Below are 22293 nucleotides of genomic sequence, written 5' to 3' on the forward strand. Positions count from 1 at the left end.
GTATGCATCACGTGCATAAAGAAGTTATGCAATATGGTTGGTTTGGGAGTTACATTTGTACAAAATAATTTTAAAGATTTTAAAAGGAGGTGTGATCATAATATGTAAAAGAAGTAATTGCATAACATTTTAACATGAATAAATAGTGCAAGTTGTGGAAAGCTTGTAAACCTGCCATCTAAAACTGATTACCCTTATGAGCATTTCATGCTGTTTGACAGTGGAAAGTACACCTTGTAAAACCTGTTACACAAACCATTACATTTAAAAGGTTTCCATCTCACACCCCAAAATTACACTTATTTGCTGCAACTGAAAATTCAGAATTTGTTCCTTGTTTATTCTGGTGGCAGTTATCATGGTGTTGAATTTTGCTTCTCCCCCTTCCTGAAAAACTAGAAATTATTTCAGTATAAACACAGTCAGTATGTGCACTATAGGCTACAGACAGAGATAATGTAATAATGAAAGTTGAACCTGAAACAGTCTGATATTCCATAATAATAAAATACTGAACCTTGGTCACTTAGATGCTTCATGTATTTGAGGAATAGACACACGAAGACACAAGAGACTAAAGACAGTTTTACAAGAGGATTCAGAATCTCTACAGAATCTAAAATCCAGTGAGCCATTTTAGTTAGCATCTACACACACACACACGTTTGCCGAACTTGAAATCTTGTTAAACATTTTCAAAGAATACCTTAATCATTTATGTGAGAAAGAAACTTGAAAATGTCTATGAGACTCACTTATCTTAGGGTTTCATTCTCCATGTTATGTGCATTTCTTTCATTGTGTAAGAAGCAGTTTGAGCTTTTGACAGGCCTTCCTACTTTTTGAGTGCGTTCCTTCTTTCTTCTCTTATGCACCATTCAGTTCAGTTCAGTCGCTCAGTCGTGTCCGACTCTCCGCGACCCCATGAATCACAGCACGCCAGGCCTCTCTGTCCATCACCAACTCCCGGAGTTCACTCAAACTCATGTCCACAGAGTCGGTGATGCCATCCAGCCATCTCATTCTCCGTCGTCCCCTTCTCCTCCCGCCCCCAACCTTTTCCAGCATCAGAGTCTTTTCCAGTGAGTCAACTCGTCGCATGAGGTGGCCAAAGTATTGCAGTTTCAGCCTTATGCACCATAGTTTGTTAGAAAGAGCTATTGACTGGGAGTTTTGAATTCTGAGGTCTAACGCCAACTCTACAACTAAACTATTGGATCCATTTGGTTTATTGGTCTCAGATTCCCTGTGAAATGGGGACCTGAACCAGATGCCCTTCTGGATACTTTTTAGCCTTAAATGCTGTGATTTTGAGAAGTAGAGCATTTATCTGAAAATCTATTATATACCCTCTTCTCCAGGTTTTTTTAAATTATTTTTTTACTGAGTGATCAATTTATTGAATGGATATTTAAGAGCAGTTTGCTGAAACATGAAATTCACTGAGTGGCAATTTTGTTAAAAGTTCTCCAGGTACTCTGATTTATTAGTTAGCTAAGAACCAGTTTTCCAAATTATCAGCTGCCTGAAGTATGTTTGTATTAACTACATATAAAATTTATCACAAATTGCACTGTACTAAATAGTCACAAAAGCTTTTGAAATTTTGGTAAGAAGTATTAATTAGGCTCCCCTGGTAGCTCAGCTAGTAAAGAATCTGCCTCCAATGCAGGAGACCCTGGTTTGATTCCTGGGTTGGGACGATCCCCTGGAGGAGCATGGCAACCCACCCTAGTATTCTTTCCCGGAGAATCCCTATGGACAGAGGAGCCTGGCAGGCTATAGTCCATGGGATTGCAAGGAGTTGAACATAACCAAGTGACTTAAGCACACACACATATTAATTCATTTTAATTTGGTTTTGATTTTTCCACAGCAGTTTTACCACGAACAGTTTTTGACAAATATTTATCAGTACAGCCCAATTGAATACCAAATTTATAGTTGATACTTTATATATGGAATACCTTTCAGTTGCTTAAAACTGAAGCAATATATTTATCTATTTGTAGTGGTTAACAAATTTGTTAAATTAAGACAAGTATAGAATTCATTTAATGGGTGAAAAATGTATTAAAAGAAATACACCTTCCCTGTTCTCGTTTATAAACCCCATGACTTTCAAGACATGCACATTCATTTAAAATAAATATTCATTTTCAAAAGTCATTGGCTCAGAAAATGGTGAAATTCCAGAATATAGTTATAGGTAGCCTATAGTGTGCTGATTTGTAGCAAAATTTCAGATAAGTTAAAATCTTGAACTCATCAATAGAAGGGTCAAAGAAATCCTCAAAGGCCCTTTAAAGCTGTTTTATTCAATACAAATTGTATCACAGAGTAAATGGTTAAAAGAAACGAATTTTGAGTGAGCTGGTCAATTTGTCACCAACGATTCTTATCTAGCAAGCTGATTTTTGACAGAGTAGTCTTAGTGTTATCATATACCCATCACCATGTCTCCCAGGAGTGGGGGGACAGTGAAGCTGTAATGGAAGAGTACTACTGCCTTTAGAATTAGTGTTTTTTCCTCACCCTAGCCTATAGCCAAAGTTGGAACCATCTGGAAGGTCTGCCTCTGTGTGTATTTGCATGTGTGTTGTATACTTACTATATGTGCAGCACAGCTGTTGATGCTGAATATCCATTATGTGTGTGTCTGTGTGTGTGTGTGCATGTGCATGCGTGCACATGAGCCATGGCTACCACAACAGAGGATTATTGGTTAAAAAATTACAGCATGCCCAATTTCTGTTGTAGAAGATTAAAAATATAGAAAAGACTACTATGTAGACAGGTCTACTAGTAGTTGGTCTGTACAACATTTAAATCATTGTGTTATAAGCCCAATACAGCATATTGCTAGTGTAAAAATAGAAAGAAAAAAAAGCCCACAGTTTTTGCTCCTGGTACCTAATAGATTAGGTATTGCGAAGGGGCATCAGAGGGCAGACACACTGAAATCATAACCACGGGAAACTAGTCAATTTGATCACATGGACTATAGCCGAATGTGGTCCACTGGAGAAGGGAATGGCAAACCACTTCAGTATACTTTCCTTGAGAACCCTGTGAACAGTATTAAACGGCAAAATGATAGGATACTGAAAGAGGAAATCCCCAGGTCGGTAGGTGCCCAGTATGCTACTGGGCAGTGGAGAAATAACTCTAGAACGAAGGAAGGGGTGGAGCAAGAGCAAAACCAATACCAAGTTGTGGATGTTACTGGTGATAGAAGCAAGGTCTGGTGCTGTAAAGAGCAATATTGCATAGGAACCTGGAATGTTAGGTCAATGAACCAAGGCAAATTGGAAGTGGTCAAACAGGAGATGGCAAGAGTGAACATAGACATTCTAGGAATCGGTGAACTAAAATGGACTGGAATGGGTGAATTTAACTCAGATGACCATTATATTTACTACTGTGGGCAAGAATCCCTTAGAAGAAATGGAGTAGCCATCATGGTCAAAAAAAGAGTCCGAAATGCAGTTCTTGGATGCAATCTTAAAAACCACAGAATGATTTCTGTTCGTTTCCAAGGCAAGCCATTCAATATTACAGTAATCCAAACCTATGCCCCAACCAGTAATGCTGAAGAAGCCAAAGTTGAACGGTTCTATGAAGACCTACAAGACCTTCTGGAACTAACACCCAAAAAAGATGTCCTTTTCATCATAGGGGACTGGAATGCAAAAGTAGGAAGTCAAGAAACACCTGGAGTAATAGGGAAATTTGGCCTTGGAGCATGGAATGAAGCAGGGCAAAGGCTAATAGAGTTTTGTCAAGAGAATGCACTGGTCATAGCAAACACCCTCTTCCAACAACACAAGAGAAGACTCTACACATGGACATCACCAGATGGTCAACACCGAAATCAGATTGATTATATTCTTTGCAGCCAAAGGTGGAAAAGCTGTATACAGTTAGCGAAAACAAGACCAGGAGCTGACTGTGGCTCAGATCATGAACTCCTTATTGCCAAACTCAGATTTAAATTGAAGAAAGTAGGGAAAACCACTAGACCATTCAGATATGACCTCAATCAAATCCCTTATGATTATACAGTGGAAGTGAGAAATAGATTTAAGGGACTAGATCTGACAGATAGAGTGCATGATCAACTGTGGACGGAGGTTCATGACATTGTACAGGAGACAGGGACCAAGATCATCCCCATGGAAAAGAAACGCATAAAAGCAAAATGGCTGTCTGAGGAGGCCTTACAAATAGCTGTGAAAAGAAGGGAAGCGAAAAGCAAAGGAGAAAAGGAAAGATATAAGCATCTGAATGCAGAATTCCAAAGAATAGCAAGGAGAGATAAAGCCTTCCTCAGTGATCAATGCAAAGAAATAGAGCAAACCAACAGAACAGGAAAAACAAGAGCTCTCTTCAAGAAAATTAGAGATTCCAAGGGAACATGTCATGCAAAGGTGGGCTCAATAAAGGACAGAAATGGTATGGACCTAACAGAAGCAGAAGATATTAGGAAGAGGTGGCAAGAATACACAGAAGAACTGTACAAAAAAGATCTTCATGACCAAGATAGTCACGATAACGTGATCACTGACCTAGAGCCAGACATCTTGGAATGTGAAGTCAACTGGGCCTTAGAAAGCATCACGACGAACAAAGCTAGTGGAGGTGATGGAATTCCAGTTGAGCTACTTCAAATCTTCAAAGATGATGCTGTGAAAGTGCTGCACTCAATATGCCAGCAAATTTGGAAAACTCAGCAGTGGCCACAGGACTGGAAAAGGTCAGTCTTCATTCCAATCCCAAAGAAAGGCAATGCCAAAGAATGCTCAAACTACCGCACAATTGCACTCATCTCACACGCTAGTAAAGACATGCTCAAAATTCTCCAAGCCAGGCTTCAGCAATATGTGAACTGAGAACTCCCAGATGTTCAAGCAGGTTTTAGAAAAGGCAGAGGCACCAGAGATCAACTTGCCAACATCCGCTGGATCATGGAGAAAGCAAGAGAGTTCCAGAAAAACATCTATTTCTGCTTCATTGACTATGCCAAAGCCTTGACTGTGTGGATCACAATAAACTGTGAAAAATTCTGAAAGAGATGGGAATACCAGACCACCTGACCTGCCTCTTGAGAAACCTGTATGCAGGTCAGGAAGCAACAGTCAGAACTGGACATGGAACAACAGACTGGTTCCAAATAGGAAAAGGAGTACGTCAAGGCTATCTTGCTTATTTAACGTCTATGCAGAGTACATCATGAGGAATCCTGGGCTGGAAGAAGCACAAGCTGGAAACAAGATTGCTGGGAGAAATATCAATAACCTGAGATATGCAGATGACACTACCCTTATGGCAGAAAGTGAAGAGGAACTCAAAAGCCTCTTGATGAAAGTGAAAGAGGAGAGTGAAAAGGTTGGCTTGAAGCTCAACATTCAGAAAACAAAGATTATGGCATCTGGTCCCATCACTTCATGGGAAATAGATGCGGTAACAGTGGAAACAGTGTCAGACTTTATTTTTTTCGGCTCCAAAATCTCTGCAGATGCTGATTGCAGCCATGAAATTAAAAGACGCTTACTCCTTGGAAGGAAAGTTATGACCAACCTTGATAGTTTATTAAAAAGCAGAGACATTACTTTGCCAACCAAAGTCCGTCTAGTCAAGGCTTTTTTTTTTCCTGTGGTCATGTATGGATGTGAGAGTTGGACTGTGAAGAAAGCTGATCACCGAAGAATTGATGCTTTTGAACTGTGGTGTTGGAGAAGACTCTTGAGAGTCCCTCGGACTGCAGGGAGATCCAACCAGTCCATTCTAAAGGAGATCGATCCTGGGTGTTCATTGGAAGGACTGATGCTAAAGCTGAAACTGCAATACTTTGGCCACCTCATGCGATGTGTTGACTTACTGGAAAAGACTCTGATGCTGGGAAAGGTTGTGGGCGGGAGGAGAAGGGGACAACAGAGGATGAGATGGCTGAATGGCATCACCGACTCGATGGACATGAGTTTGAGTGAACTCTGGGAGTTGGTGATGGACAAGGAGGCCTGTCGTGCTGTGATTCATGGGATCGTGGAGAGTCGGACACGACTGAGCGACTGAATTGAACTGAACTGAACCTAATAGATTGTGTGTGTATTTATGTCCTCACTCTGTCCATTTCTAGGTATAACCTTGGAGATTATAGAATTATTTAAGCTTTGGGCCTGTTTTCTCATCCATAAAATGAGATAATAATAGTACCTACCTCACAGGATTTCTGGACAGATTAAATAATGCATGCAAAATCCTTACATAAATGTTAACTAATTTATAACTAGAGGCTTCTTGAAATACCCTTTTGTTTTTTTGTGAAGTTTCAATGATTGTTAAGAGAACATAGGAGAATGTCAGGTGAATGTTGCCAAGCTCAAATCAATTTCAAATGGTTAGTTAATGATGAAGTTATAATTACTATTAGGCTAATTACTTATTCTTAGCATTTCAGCTAGGAAAATTAAAGATCTCTGAGTGCTTCTGTCTTTTGAAAACAAAGGAGGCATAACAGGCTACTTTTTCTCAGATGATATGATTAGAGCATTTGTTCTTAAACCACAATTCAGTGAATCAGGTGAACTTATTAAAATAGTAAATGATGTATCAGGATATTCAGAGCAATAGTTGCAAACTTAATTTGCTCATTTGAGTTTATTTAATCCTTATCTTGTTTCTTTATTGAAAAAACTATACACAAAATCTGTTAAGGCATACAAATATTAGAATATGGGAGTTGTAAAATTCTGCCATAATGGGAATTGAAAGTGACGTCACATTAGAAAATAAAGAGAAAACATTCTTAATAAAAAACTTGGTTGTAAATGGCTCTAATAAAAAACTATATTTTTTCACAATTTTTAAACACTGAATGCACCTGATATAGTGTACTCTAATGGTACTGTTTCTGCAGGGTCTTAAACTCATCCTCCTTGTAGATTCATCTGTTCATTCAACAAATTGAAGATCCTCTGTGTGTTAGGCAGTGTTGCATATTTATGGGTGAAAAAGGTAAGCATAGTCCATGTGTTCATGGTTTTTATAATTTGGAGAGACAGTTAAACTGCAGCAAATACTGCTGCTAGCTGAGTAAAAGTAAGATGCTTTAGGAACACTCAAATACCAGATCCAGACTTATTTGGAAGCAGAGGGGTCAGGGAGAGGGAACAGTGGTAGGGTTTGGGAGAGTGTCTGGGGGAAGTGGAAGGTATTCTGAGATCTGAAAGATAAAGTGACAAGGTGGGAAGGCAGATTTGTTTGAGTCAAAGGGAACTGCCTGTGCAAAAGCCCTGGGATCAGGGAGCTGAGAGTAGTTCCATATGGCTGGCTTGTATTTAGTACTCTCTGTAGATGGTAGGCGGGAGCTATATTCTGAAGAGTTTTTCTTAAAAACCCTTGTTGAGGGCTTTGCTATTCATCCTAAGGGCACTGGGAACCTTGTGCTCCCACTCTGGAGCTGGAGAAGTGAAGATATGTGAGTAAATTTTGAGAGACTAAGAAGCAGAATCATTGGCCTCAGTAATTGATTAGATGTGGAATTTGAGAGAGAAAAGTTTGGTGATAAATGATAGAACAGTCACTGTTTAAGGTATTTTAAGGGTTAAAGGAAGAGTTCTGTTTTAGTCCCCTGAGAAGATCACCAAATTTTGAGAGGGGGAGGGAAGTAGAATTAAAATGCATCATGCAAAATTTCACACTTATATAAAACATTACATAATGACAATAGCTTGTAATAATAAAGAATTTACAGGTGATTTGTTAAAGGGTGTTAACCATAGATTTATGAGATAGCCTAAGGTCTGATGTTGGGAGGGATTGGGGGCAGGAGGAGAAGGGGACGACAGAGGATGAGATGGCTGGATGGCATCACCAACTCGATGGACATGAGTTTGAATGAACTCCAGGAGTTGGTGATGGACAGGGAGGCCTGGCGTGCTGTGATTTATGGGGTCGCAAAGAGTCCGACACGACTGAGCGACTGAACTGAACTGAACTGAATTGAACTGAAGGCCTAAGGCTTTAGAAGGTACTCTTGATTTTGAAGCCATGAAAATGCTTTAGAGTGAATTGGAAGGAGTGCATCACCAATTCCAAAAAAGAAGCTCTGAAGGACATGTCTTTAGTTCAGTATTATTGACTTATTTCAAGTATTATTCATTTTTAGAAGTAGTTTTCTGGTTAAGTTTGAGGACGTACAGAGTTGGGTAGAATCTTCAATCTGTTTTAATTTTCATCTTTTATCCAAGCCTTTTTTCCTAAGTGTGTACGTATGCATTTTATAATGAAAGTCATTGTAACTATTTCACTTGATTAATAGTGTTATGTTTTAGAGCAGTTATTTCCAGAATTTATGCATGTATGAATATATAGATTTTTTTTTTAGGTCCACCCTCTCTCCCGTGTTCACTACATTCGCAAAAAAATGGCAGTAATGAGATTTCAGTTCTTTTAAGATATTGTACATTTAGTGGGGTGCATTATTTCCATTATTAGCAATATTATTATACCATATTATATCCCCTTTTAGATGTGTTGATCTCTTTGAGCCTGTCATTGCAATAGTTAGGAACTGCAAAAGGCTCTATTCTTTACTTTTATAAAAAGAAAAAGAAATAAGAGGTAGAAAAATTTCCTGCATGGGAAAGAGAATCCAAGAAAAAGTTGTTATTGAAGCCTTTTTTGGTGTGAAGAAAATTAAGAATTCGTGTTTTACTTCACTCCCTGTAAAATCCATAGGAAATCCTGTTTGGAGACAGCATTGCCTGTTTGTTTTCTTTTGTGGTTCTTTAAGTAATGCTATCTTTTAAGCCAATGTTTCCTGTCTCTTTGCTCTCATCCCATCTAAAGTAAGACCATTTATTTGGGAGCCCCAGCTGGCAAGCATATCCTTGTTTATCAACACAAATCATAAGACTGGGTGAATAATTTCATGTGTGTGGATAAAACCCCACTACTGAGTATAGGGGAAAAAATAAAACTTTTTAAAATAAAGTTTAGGGTGTGTAGGAAGAAGAAACCAGATGTCACCAGGCTTGTTTTAAAAGAGACACTAAACACCTAAATTCCCCACCAATATCCTCTTCTCAGTTTGAGACCTATGGAAAAGGTGCCACTGCTTTTATGAGTTTCAGTACGTGGGAACAGAATTGAAATTCATGTCTTTATTCTGGACTGGACAATAAGTACTAGGCAGTGTCATAAGGAAGGGATCATATTTGACATTTGGGAATGTGTATTACCGTTGATTTCCTTCTTTCAGCAGAAAAATGATCAAGTTCGTGGCACTAGCAATGAATGGACCTGTAGATATAATCTCCAGATAATTTTTTTTAACTTTTTATTTTGTTTTGGGGTATAGCCAGTTGGGCGCCCCTGGTGGCTCAACTGGTAAAGAATCTACCTGCAATGCAGGAGACCCCAGTTCCATTCCTGGGCTGGGAAGATCCCCTGGAGAAGGGCATGACATCCCATTCCAGTATTCTTGCCTGGAGAATCCTCATGGACAGAGGAGCCTGGCAGGCTACAGTCCATGGAGTTGCAAAGAGTTGGACACGACTGAGGGATTAAGCATAGCACAGCACATAGCCAATTAACAATGTTGTGATAGTTCGGGGGGAACAGCAAGGGGACTCAGCCATATAAGTACATGTATCAGTTCTCCATCAAACTCTCCCCCCATCCAGGCTGCCACATAACAATTGAGCAGAATTCCATGTGCTATACAGTAGATCCTTGGTGGTTATCCGTTTTAAATAGAGCAGAGTATATATGTCCATTCCACACTCCCTAATTATTCCTTCCACCCATCCCTCCCACTGGCAGTCATAAGTTGGTTAAGTCTGTGTGTCTGTTTCTGTTTTGTAAGTGAATTCATCAGCTTCTACATATAAGGGATATCCTATCACTCAGTAGGGCAGTCTCTCAGTCTACCCATGTTGCTGCAAATGGCATTATTTCTTTTTAAATATTTGTGTGTACATAGATACAATGGACTGAGTAGTAGTCCATTGTGTATATGCACCGCATCTTTATCTGTTCCTCTACTGATGCACATTTAGGCTGCTTCCATGTCTTGGCTATTGTGCACACCCCAGTGAATATTGGGGTGTGTGTATCCTTTCAGATCATGTTTTTCTCTGGGTGTAAACCCAGAAGTGGGATTGCAGGGTTATATGGTAGCTCTTATTTTCAGTTCTTCACGGAACCTCTGTACTGTTCTCCATAGTAGCTGTACCAGTTTACATTCCCACCAACAGTGCACGAGGGTTCCTTTCTCTTCACACTCTCTCCAGCATTTATTCTTGGTGGGTTTTTTGATGATAGCCATTCTGGCTAGTGCGAAGTGATAGCTCATTGTAGTTTTGTTTTTCATTTCTCTAATAATTAGTGATGTTGAACATATTTCTATGTGCCTCTTGGCCATCTGTATGCCTTCTTTGGAGAAGTACCTGTTTAAGTCTTCTGCCCATTTGTTGACTGAGTTGTTTGTTTTGATGCTGTTAAGCATCATGAGCTGTTTATAAATTTCGTATGCTAATCCCTTGTAGGCCACATCATTTGCAAATATTTTCTCCCCATCTGTGGGTTGTCTTTTCATCTTGTTTATTGTTTCCTTTGCTGTGCAAAAGCTTTTGAGTTTAAGTCAGTCCCATTTGTATATTTTTGTTTTTATTTACATTATCCTGAGAGATTGATCAAAAAAGATACTGCTGCAGTTTATGTCAGAGTGTGTTGCTTGTGTTTTCCTCTAGGAATTTTATAGTGTATAGTCTCACATTTAGGTCTTTAATCCATTTTGAGCTTATTTTTGTGTAGTGTTAAAGAATTATCAAATTTCATTGTTTTGCATGTAGCCTGTTCGATTAGAAATATTGAAAATGTTGGTTTTTAGAGCACTTTGGGAATTTTAAGCCACTTAGTAGGAAGGCAGACAGAGCTTTTACTAACTGAATGGATCAAATACTATACAGGTATTTTGGAGATTATAAAGGCAATTTTACAGAATACAAAACTGACTTTTTGGGATGGCTCCAGGGTAGGATGAGTCTCTGGAGCTCATGTTGCTTTTGACCAGCAAGCCTATGGTTAGCTTGAGGCCACCCAAAGTTAAGATCATTGGTTTGAGGAAGCTTGTATTTCAGGAGTCCTTAAGAGTTACACTGATGTCACTGTATACCCTCAAGAATTTTACCAAACCATGCCATTTTATATCTGTGAATAAAATTATACCATGGGCTGGTTATTATTTCGCATCCTGCTTCTTATGCTTAAATATTATGAACATCTTTCCATGCTGACTTTTATAGATCTGTATTAGTTCAGTTCAGTCGCTCAGTCGTGTCCGACTCTTTGCAACCCCATGAATCACAGCACGCCAGGCCTCCCTGTCCATCACCAACTCCCGGAACTCACTCAAACACATGTCTATCGAGTCAGTGATGCCATCCAGCCATCTCATTCTCTGTTGTCCCCATCTCCTCCCACTCCCAATCCCTCCCAGTATCAGAGTCTTTTCCAGTGAGTCAACTCTTCACATGAGGTGGCCAAAGTATTGGAGTTTCAGCTTTAGCATCAGTCCTTCCAATGAACACCCAGGATTGATCTCCTTTAGAATGGATTGGTTGGATCTCCTTGCAGTCCAAGGGACTCTCAAGAGTCTTCTCCAGCACCACAGTTCAAAAGCATCAATTCTTCGGTATAGTGTTCCATTATAGAACAGAACAATTATTAGTTCCCCCATTACAGACACTTCAGTTATTATTGACTGTCATAAATAATACTTGAGTGAACATCTTTGTATTTGTGTATATTATTATATATAGATACTAGCCTAAATGGGCCCATTTGATTTTTTTTAAGACAAATTTAAATTCTTAAAAGGAAACAAGTCTCATGTTATTTCCTCTTCCATCTATAAAATATTTTCTGAACACAGTGTTAGTGCGTATTTCTTTTAACCCATGATATGCTTTTCTATGTCATAAACATAACTTTGATTACATAGTGATAAAACTAGGCATAGTACATATTTACAGTTCACGTGATATTTGTGTCCATTTGTTTAAATTTAGAATTCTTTCTTAGCACCCAAACTCTCCATAGACTATCTTGATGATTTCACTAAAATAGCCTCACCTGTCTTGCTGTTTATGTCACTGCCTGGGATCTAGTGTCAGGGTGCCATTATTGGAGTTAGGCAGACCTCAACTTGAATCCTTGCTTTATCTCTTAATAGTTCTGTGACTGTCAGCAAATTACATAATTCTAAGCCTTACTTTTCTCTCCTATAAAATGAGAATATCTACTTCATGGTTGAAATTAAGGTTCAATGTATGCAAAGATGCAAAGCATCTATCACATAGGAAATGCTCAACATATGCTATTCTTATTACTGTCTCTAGTAATGAAAATGATTGATTTATGATAAAATGCTCTTTGTTTTTTAATTCTAAGTGCTGTCATCATTAAATACTCTGTTTAATAGGTTCTAGTCTCTGTCAGGATTGAATTGACCAATAGTAAGAAACATTTGTAGGTTTGTCTCATAGATTTTGGTAAGAATCTTCCTGTATGTTGCATCATTTTGTTCTCAGATTCTTCTTCTAGTGAGAAAAAGTGTAGGATATTCAGAAATTTTTGTTCATTGGTTTTCTTTTCTTTTAGCTGTTACCTGAGTGCTTCCTTTTTTTTTTTTTTTAGCATATGTCACCTAGGTAAGACTGATTTGCCTTTTAATTTGTCAAAGTGAGTGCAAGTAAATAAATGCCAGGCAGGATGGCCTCAGCCGTAGACTGGACAAGCACGTAGGTCTCTTTTCCCAGGAATTACCTCTGTAACTGATAATAGTCTCTTGATAGCTAGAAACAAATAACAAAATTCTTACATCATTTCAGCAGTTTGGTTTCAGTTATGTGTCAGAAGGTTGTTTCATTTTTTAATTAGTCCATTAAGATAAAAATTGTTAAAGTTATTTAATTTGGTTTGTCTTCTCCAAAGAACAGTTTTTCATAATCTATTTCTGAATCAAAGAGAAAACTTTTGTTTGAAAAGTGAAAAACGTTACCCAGGCAAATTGTATATGTTACCAGTGTGCTGATTAATCATTGCCCACATTAATCTCTGTCATTAGTTATCACAGGAAGATGACTGCCAGGCCGTCTACACTATTATCATTCCATCATTTTTCTACAGATCCGTTTAGTACAAAAGATTAAATGTACACAGTCAGGATTATAGAATCAAATCTAAAAAAGAAGCAGAGCTTTTATAATATAGGAAATTAGAAATTTTTGTTTTACATCTCTTTAGTTACTTGATTTATTGATTTGATAAAACCCTGTGCTTTAATTACAATGAGTAAACTTTTCACAGAGGTATATTTCAAGTAAAAAGAGCTGACTGTTAGTTTGTAGCTTAATCAGTTTGTTTTCATTTGTGCCAGTGAAGTGAAAAAAAAAACAAGCCAAGTCATAGTGTTTTACATTTGTAGGTAAATTATTCAGCCCAATATAGTTTTGTCAGTTTCCAAAAAAAAAAAAATCACATTATTTTAACCATATATATAATTTCTAATATACCTCATTATTTTTCATTATATTATCAACTTTGAAAATTGCTTAATATTCTTAGGGTTTTCCTAAAGAATTGGAATGATCTTAATATTTTCATCATCTACTTCAGAATAGTCAGAAATATATATTTCATACTGGTTTTATGTTCAGGAAAGTATGTATCAGCTATTTTTTTTCCCAAAAAACATGACTCAGTTGTCTAATTTTAATAAGTAGAGGTTTTCAATGCAATGGGTGTTATATATGCTCTTATTTATTTTCTAACATTTATTCAAGAATACTGATGCTTAATCAGAGTATTAGTAATAACCTTATACTGAAAAAATTTGTTGTGATTTTGGATGTTTCTCCGTGAAAACACACTGATGTTAAGCTCCTTATTCTGTATTATAAAAGTAGTAATTTTAAATTATGACTTTCTTTTTTTTACTGTAAATATCATTCCTATGGTCTTATGTTGAACCAGCTTTCTAAGTATTTTATTCTTTAATGTCACATTTTAGGTGTGATTTATTTTTACTATACCAATAACTGACTGTCATAATAATATTGGTTAATTTGGTTCAAACAGAAATTGGAATTATCATCTTTTGCTTTTCTATACTAAGGATAAAGGAAGATAATTCTCTGTTGTATTCAAATTACAGGTTTTTATTTTGAACTGAACTGAATTAAAACTTGTTACATTCCTTAGTGTGTAACAACAATACAGTCAGAATACTGGGACCAAACTTTGCAGACTTTGCTTTTTTTGGGGAAAGCAAATTATTTCAGAATGAAAAAAACCAATAAAAATTAGATGATACTATGTACTTTTAAGCTAGCCCAGTTATATAGTTCTGTTTGATAAGTAATTGATTAGGTCAGACTATTAAACCATTTAATCTGACATGCACATTGTGTGTGATGAAAGAAATCCAGCTGTGAATTTGAGTGTATTAAATAATCTTCAGGAAGTTTCACAAAGAACACTTGAATGCCTTGAAACTTGCAATAATGTGTGTTTGTTCCAAACACATTTGCTTTGCCTAGGTTTTGCCCATCAGGTTGCAGAATGGTAATCTTACTGCATTCAGCAGCTGGGTTTTTGCAATATTCTTTTCCTTTTTCTAAGGGTTAATTAGCCTTCTTTCAAAATGTGGCCTATTTAGCTGTAGATTCGCATGATTCAGCCAGAGCTGGCCATACAAAGCAAAAACCGTTAACAGGCGGGTGTGTCCAACTGCTTAATTAGCCAGAATAAAAAGGTCCTTTGTTAAACAAGCATCTGTTGCTCTTGACACACCTGACAGCCACATTAGGCAAGGATGACTAGACTGAAATTGTGCGTTTCTCCTCTGCAAGAATATACAACTTATTTACATATGGACTGCATCATGGACAAACTGCAGGGGTTTATTTAGCTTATCAAAATGGATTAATGTGACAGCATTTGTGGCTGATAAACAAATATCACTTGAAAGGGGGCTATGAAGGAACTAAACTAACCAAATTACTCCCAAACATAAACAAAACATCAGAAACCACCATTATGGTGGTATGATGAATGGGAACACCTCAGATGAACACACAATCCTTTATACTGGATCTAAACAAAACCTACAAATGAAGCATGCTAAGACACTACCCTCATGTGTTGGTCTTTGCTTTCAAGTAATGTTGGAAAGCTACCAAAATACTCTACATGTGTCAGTGGGTTTAAATGATCTGTTAAGGAAAATTTGGCGGGAAGCTTACACTTCTCAGCATGCTTAACATTCAAATTGATCTGCTATTAAATCAGGTCTTCAGAATTAATCAGTTAGAGCGCCTCTGGAAAAACATTAGTTGGGTTTTATTGAAAGTGAAAGTCACTTAGTTGTGCCTGACTCTTTGCGACCCCATGGACTATACAGTCCATGGAATTTTCTAGGCCAGAATATTGGAGTGGGTAGCCTTTCCCTTCTCCAGGGGATCTTCCCAACCCAGGGGTCGAACCCAGGTCTCCTGCATTGCAGGCGGATTCTTAACCAACTGAGCCATAAGGGACGCCCAAGAATACTGGAGTGGTAACCTGTCCCTTCCCCAGGGGATTGTCCCGACCCAGGAATCAAACCAGGGTCTCCTGCATTGCAGGCGGATTCTTTTCCAAATGGGCTCCGAGGCTTCCCTAAAAGCTCAGTTCGATTTTGTTATGTCTCAGTAGAAAGAGAATACTTCCTGCGTTCAATGTCGGAGAGAGAAGAGGTGTCTCACTGTTATTAGAAGTATAGATCAAGTAGGATAGATTGAGAATCCCAAAGATTTTCTGTTCAGACCAGTTATCTCTAGCTTTTCATTTGGAAGCCTTTCATTGTGATTTTGCAGAGTATTCAGTAATGTACATTATGGCATATGTGTGGTATATGGTAACATGGGCTTTAGGGTAAAGCAAATCTGGATTTGAATTTCGACACTCTTACCAACTGTGTGACTTTCAGCAAGTGTTTAATCAATTTGTGCTTCAGTTTTCTCATTTTTTAAGTGGAAATAATAACATTACCATTATAGGGGTCTTTTGAGGATTAAATGAGAAGATATATTTCAAGCTGTTAGCATATTGTGTGGCACCTGGAAAAGACTAGTTAATGAGAGACCTAACTATGGGATTGTGACTGTTTTTTTGTTATGACTTTTTGAGCCAGTCTCTGGGAGGGATGAACTGGCAACCCACTCCAGTGTTCTTGCCTGGAGAATCCCAGAGACGGCAGAGCCCGGTCGGCTGCCGTCTATGGGGTCGCACAGAGTCGGACACGACTGAAGCGACTTAGCAGCAGCAGCAGCAGCAGCTGGGATGGATATGACTAAGATCCTTTCAAGGCCTGAGGCTTTAGTGGAGAGAACCTCTTCTGCAAACTTGAGGAAGAAAATGAAATCAGAGGATAATTAAGTTGTGTCTATTAAGGAAGGGTAGAGACCAAACTGAGAGACTAAGTTCTTATCATTTGGCATGACCCTGTAATTCAGGAGCCAAGGAGATTAGATGATGAGCAATAACTTGGGAGTAAACAGTAGATACTCTGGGAAGTTATTGAATGTTTTGGATTGGTCTTTCTGTGCTGGTTTTGATGTGGTGTATACTAGAGCCAGAAGCTGGATGGAAATTTCTCCATGACTCTCTAAGGTGTATAGGCCATTATTTTCTCTCCATCTTATTTTCCCCATTCTATTCTGTAAAGATTGCTCCTATTAAATAGTTGGGATCTTTTTCCTTCTTTCTCATTCTAAAAGTTGACCAATTTGCTTTTTTTTAATTCCCTTCACTTCTGGTCTATTCATTGTCAATTATGAAACTCAGGACTTCCAGTTTGTTTAGTAGTTCAATGCATGAGCTTCAGTGTTATGTCCATACACTCTTTTTTTTACTTCCCACAGCTATTTGATCTCAGTTCAGCGACTTAACATCTCTGGGCCTCAGCTGACCCAGAGATGAAGTTAAATGACAAAGATTTTAGTTCCAATCATCTATAAGTTAAACATTCCTATTAGTAAAGTCGTCAAAGCTTGGGTGTTTCTTTTATGCCTCAAATGCTATAAAGGCCAAGCATATGTATTGCCATATAAATAATTTGAGTATAAAACACATAATATGGGCTTACCTTTTCTAGATATTCAGATTTTTGAAGAGAATTTAGAAATTTGGCTTTTAACACAGAATTTTCTGATTTTTAAGGCTGACAATTAAAAATTTTAATTTGTAGATACTCTATGCCAAAGCCTATCTATGAAGTCTCATATGGTCCATAGACACCCAGTTTTCAAATCTGTGCCTTTTATCTTCTGATAAGCTCTCTCAGGTGATTTACTGAGGAATTGCTTTCAAAGTACATTTAATTTTTTAAAGATCTTCATTATTTATAGTCTTAACATATATTTGCTAAAACAGTAGTTGTTAAATTATGAGTCATATACCAAAAAAGAGTGTGTAGGGTGATCTTCAGTACAGACCCCTGGACACACGAAAGAGCCTCAGTGAAGTTCCTTGCCAAGACTGGGATGAACAGGAGAGAGTTTTACTTTGAGTGACTTCACTGTAAGAATCTCATCCTCCCCTTGATTGAAGAACTTAAACGCAAAAACATAACTGGCAACTCTGTGTTCCTTGTTTGTGTACTAAATTGACCAATGTCTCTCTTGGAGTTGGGAAGAGAAGCTAAGGAAAACTCACTGAAGATGCTGTCTAAGTCTGGTTCATTCCTCATTCCCTGCAGAAAGGTGTCACCTCGCTCTCACTAATAGCCCTCTGCTACTAGCAAGTGGCATCAGTTGCCCAAAAGTGTGTAGTGAACTGAAGGAAATTGGCATGTGCTTTCTTTTGGGGGAGAGTATTTTTTCCCTCTACAATGGAATAAAGAAGAAGAGGTTCAGACAGAGTTCTGAATTTGTGTATCCCCTCTCCCAGTTTTGGGAACCACTGCTGCTGCTGCTGCTGCTGCTAGGTCACTTCAATTGTGTCCGATTCTGTGCAACCCCATAGATGGCAGCCCACCAGGCTCCCCCGTCCCCGGGATTCTCCAGACAAGAACACTGGAGTGGGTTGCCATTTCCTTCTCCAGTGCATGAAAGTGAAAAGTGAAAGTGAAGTCACTCAGTTGTGTCCAACTCTTAGCGACCCCATGGACTGCAGCCTACCAGGCTCCTCCACCCATGGGATTTTCCAGGCAAGAGTACTGGAGTGGGTTGCCATTGCCTTCTCCATGGGAACCACTAGTCCCCAGGTAATCTTAATTAGGCAAGAGTTTTATGTAGTGAACACTGTCATTCTCAAATATTGTCAGGCATATTCGTAGTCTCAATAATAGTGAAAAAAAAAAGCTGTGTTTGTGTTTGGAGATCAGTGTTACATTTTTTATTAATTAGCAACCATCTTTAGCTATTTCACATAAAAAAGTCTTCTTCGGGAAAATTGGAGAAACTGACAGCTACAGTTTTGCTTTCCCATAAATTCAGTTTCACTGAGCTGAACGTTAGCTGTCCCAAATAAATGGAGTGGTAGCCACAGTCGCCATCACTTTCCTTCTGTAGCCCCTCTCTACCTTCACTCTATGGGCATAAGGTTCCTCATCTGTAAATGGAGATTATAATCGTACCAACCACATTGGTTTGTCGCATGGAGTTATTTATGAATTAACATGTGAAGCATTTAGAAGAGAACATAGCATATGTTAAATACTCTGTCGGTGTTAGCTTTACTGCTGTATCTTCTTGTATGCACTAAGGTTTATTGTTCTGCTTTAGGGGTTTGACTAACAATGGAATAAGAATAGTCAATCACCTAAAGTTATACCAGTATCAAGGTCTAGAAAGAAAACTAAGCAGAGATTCGAAGTGAAAAGGGCTAGTCCTTTCTCTACTCCCTGTCACCTTGAGCAAGCCTCCTAATCTTTCTGGCTTTAGTTTTCTCTTTTATGAAATAAGTTTAGATTAGATATCTTCAGAGATTCATTTCTGAAATTGAAAGAGATGATAGAAAAGGTTTGGGGAAAAATTGGAAGAGGTCATGCTGTGACAAAAGATACTGAGAGGGGTTAATTTTCTTCTGAAAGAACTGAATACTCTTTCAGAATTTTCTTTGGGAAAATTAATGTTCATCGTACTGTTCATGGATTTAAATCATAATGCAGTATTTTCTTAAGCTACCAATTAAATATTGTTTTTTCCCCTAGGAAAGAAAATTAGAATTCTGGTCCTTGCTCAATAGCAAAGAAATTAATATTTTTTCTATTGACTGTATAAGTAACAAAAGGGAATATCAGGGCCTAAGAAACCATACTTGTTGAATGTACACTGTAAAATTTAATCCTGATTTAGTAAGGTAGGCGCATGAGAACTGAAAAATATGCCATGTTGAGTTGTGAATGAAAGATGGTAAAATTTCGTGTCTTTGTTTGCAAATGTCACTAGATAATAGTGATCCTCCTTATCTTTCAGAATAGTCAACATTATTGTTGTTTGGCTATCTTTGTGTAAGAATATAATTTAACTTTAATTTTAGCACCATATCATCCCACAGGCAAGAAAATCAGTGAGCTTGATCCTGTGGCTAAGTTTAAGATATAACAATTGGTTTTTATATACACATTAATTTTTAAAAGTCAGTGAATATTGAGTTCAAAAGTTGGACCTTAGAAATAATTTATTCTAAATTGTACACTTCCAGTGACATCCTGTAGTTTATAAAAGTGTTGAGAAAGTACGATTTATGACATTTGCATCCAGTTAGGGTTTGTATTTGGAGAAGAAATGGCAACCCATTCCAGTGTTCTTGCCTGGAAAATCTCAGGGACAGGGGAGCCTGGTGGGCTGCCGTCTATGGGTCGCACAGAGTCGGACACGTCTGAAGCGACTTAGCAGTGGCACAGCAGGGTTTGTGTTATGAGAATTAAGTTTTCACATAATTTACAATGTGACTAGTTTATAGTGTGCTTGAAACAGCTTATAACAGATGAGACCTCATTGAAGTTCAACCTTTATAGCCTTAAAATAAGAGGTATTCCTGGAGATTTTTAAAATGTAGATTAGCAGTTTTCTGTATTGATTTTAAAAGTGGTCAACATGACTATAACCATGCATGAAATATCAAGAGAGCATGTCGGGTGGAGTTAGAGACATTCTGGGAGTAGAGAGTTAGTCTCAGCGTAGGGTGTTAAGAACAGTGTGATGCATCCAGTCACGTACGGAGAGCATTTTAAACTAACTTTCTGTTTTAATAAATTTCAGAGACCATCATGCAGACATCAGAGACCGGGTCGGACACAGGTTCGACAGTGACTTTACAGACATCTGTGGCTAGTCAAGCAGCAGTGCCTACACAGGTGGTACAGCAAGTACCAGTCCAGCAACAGGTAAGGAGCTGCTGTTGCCAGAGAAGATGCTGTGCATCTCCTTGTGCTGCCCCTCCAACATAGCTGTGTTGAAGAAATGATTTGGATAATGCTTTCTGGCACAATGGGTGCCAAATAGACCTCGTTCAGTTCTTAGATAAAGTCAGCAAATGTTCCTTGAGCGTTTTCTGGTGTGCTTCTGAGATAGTTCTTCCTGAGATAGGCTGTAGGGATACAAAGATAAACACTCAAACTATAATCCCTCTTCCAAAAGAGCCTCTTAAGTCCTAAAGAGAGCATTTGTTTCTGTTTTGACCACTCTAACTGGGTTTTCTCTTCCTCTTCACCCCTCCTTATTCTTTATCACATCTTCCTCTTTATTTCTTATTGAAATGTCGGCACTCATATTTTTATATAATTGGCTCATGGTAGTATTTGATAAAGGAGAGGATGTTTGTACCCTACAGGAAGGGATTTTGCCTTTGTGATATTTTGGAAGGTGCCTGGGCGTTATGGTGACTGATACTGTTTAATGAAAATTAAATTATCTTAAAGGTCTGGAAATCTGAGTCATGCCACTTAAAAAATTGAGAATGAATTCATCATCACATGTTTACTACAAGGCTTATTCATACTTGGGACACTGAGCTTGTTTTGGAAAGCTACTGACAAAATAGTGTTATTTTGTGCTAGTTAATAGTTCGCCTTTGGATTGTGAATACATTGGCCTGTCATTTCTTCTAAAGAATGGTGAGAAAATATGTGAGAAAGATAATTTTCCTGTAATTTCTCAGTATCAAAGAAAATCTTTAGCAAATGTACTTTTGAAATTGTAATATAAGTAAGTCTTTGGTTAGAGGGATAACTTTTCTTAAATTATAGACAGAAAGATTCAAGGTTATGTTCTTCTCAGGAGATAGAAGTGGGATGGGCAGCGGGAGTGCCAGAATCATGGAGAAGGATCTTGGACTCTCAGTGTAAATGAAGACATCTGTCACAATTATTTCTTTTATACTTAAATCTCAGCACACTTTTCTCTCTGTTCTGTATAGCACAATGGTATCATTGATGTCATCACCCATTTCAAGACTCTGAACATTATTCATAAGAGAGTAGCTTATGCCATATCATCCAAAGAGCAGGTAGAGAACTACTGGAACAATGTTATATATAATTTTAAGAAGATAATTCAACAACCTACCAACATTAAGCACATATTGAGCAGTTACACTCACTGTGGTTTGTTGTTTGTCTCCTGCACGGAATAAGAATGGCCTTGAGCGTGCCTATCTCTAATGGTAGTGCAGTGGAGAGCCTGCTCTTTTCTCCAGAAGGTGCCCCCTTGAGAACTTGAAGTATGTGTGATAAGTGCACCTGGCCTTCACTCCTGGACTAACTTTTCTTTCTCTCTTTCTCCTTTCCCTTTTCTTCCTTTTTTCCTTCCTTCCTTTTCGAGAAACATTTTTTAAAAATTAAATTTAGTGTTATTAGATGTTTGCTACAGGTCAAAATGGTTCAGCAAGTTTGTTATTTTAAAAAAATGAGTCCCTTTGAAAGCTTAGCCTGCCTTAAAACTAGAGAACAACTTTTTCAGCTGCAGAAGCTTCTAGCCTTTCAACAAAAGTTCATACTTTATAAAATTGCACAGTAACGATTAATTTTCCAGACCTTTCCCCAACATTGCTTTCAAATAAAGTATTTTTATGTTGCTTTAGTATTTATTACAGTTTAACAAGAAGGGTTTGAAATACAGCTGTTCTTTAAGCTTAAAATACCCAGCTAGGACCATTACTGCCAGAAAAGAAAATTTTACTGAATGGCCCTTTCCCTACCTAAAAGATGTTTCAATCTGAATTTATTTGACTGCACTAAAG

The 22293-nt window shown here is 37.9% G+C and overlaps 1 protein-coding gene across 6 annotated transcripts in view; it reads left to right on the forward strand.

Moving 5' to 3' along the window:
* Positions 1-22293, forward strand: part of RFX3 (regulatory factor X3) — a 327736-nt gene that overhangs the window by 125013 nt on the left and 180430 nt on the right. For 5 of the 6 annotated variants that reach the window (XM_055428303.2, XM_055428302.2, XM_088837912.1 and 2 more), the window contains one exon: positions 20316-20440. In XM_055428303.2, coding sequence (XP_055284278.1) covers positions 20324-20440 — 117 coding nt within the window. In that variant the 5' untranslated portion in view covers positions 20316-20323. Of the gene's footprint in view, positions 1-20315; positions 20441-22293 lie in introns of those variants that run through there. The other variant, XM_055428307.2, reaches the window with a different exon arrangement.

This window comes from Moschus berezovskii, chromosome 7 (genome assembly GCF_049115385.1).
Source record: "Moschus berezovskii isolate FMDL1 chromosome 7, NW_MosBer_1.0, whole genome shotgun sequence".
NCBI classification, from domain to species: Eukaryota; Metazoa; Chordata; class Mammalia; order Artiodactyla; family Moschidae; genus Moschus; species Moschus berezovskii.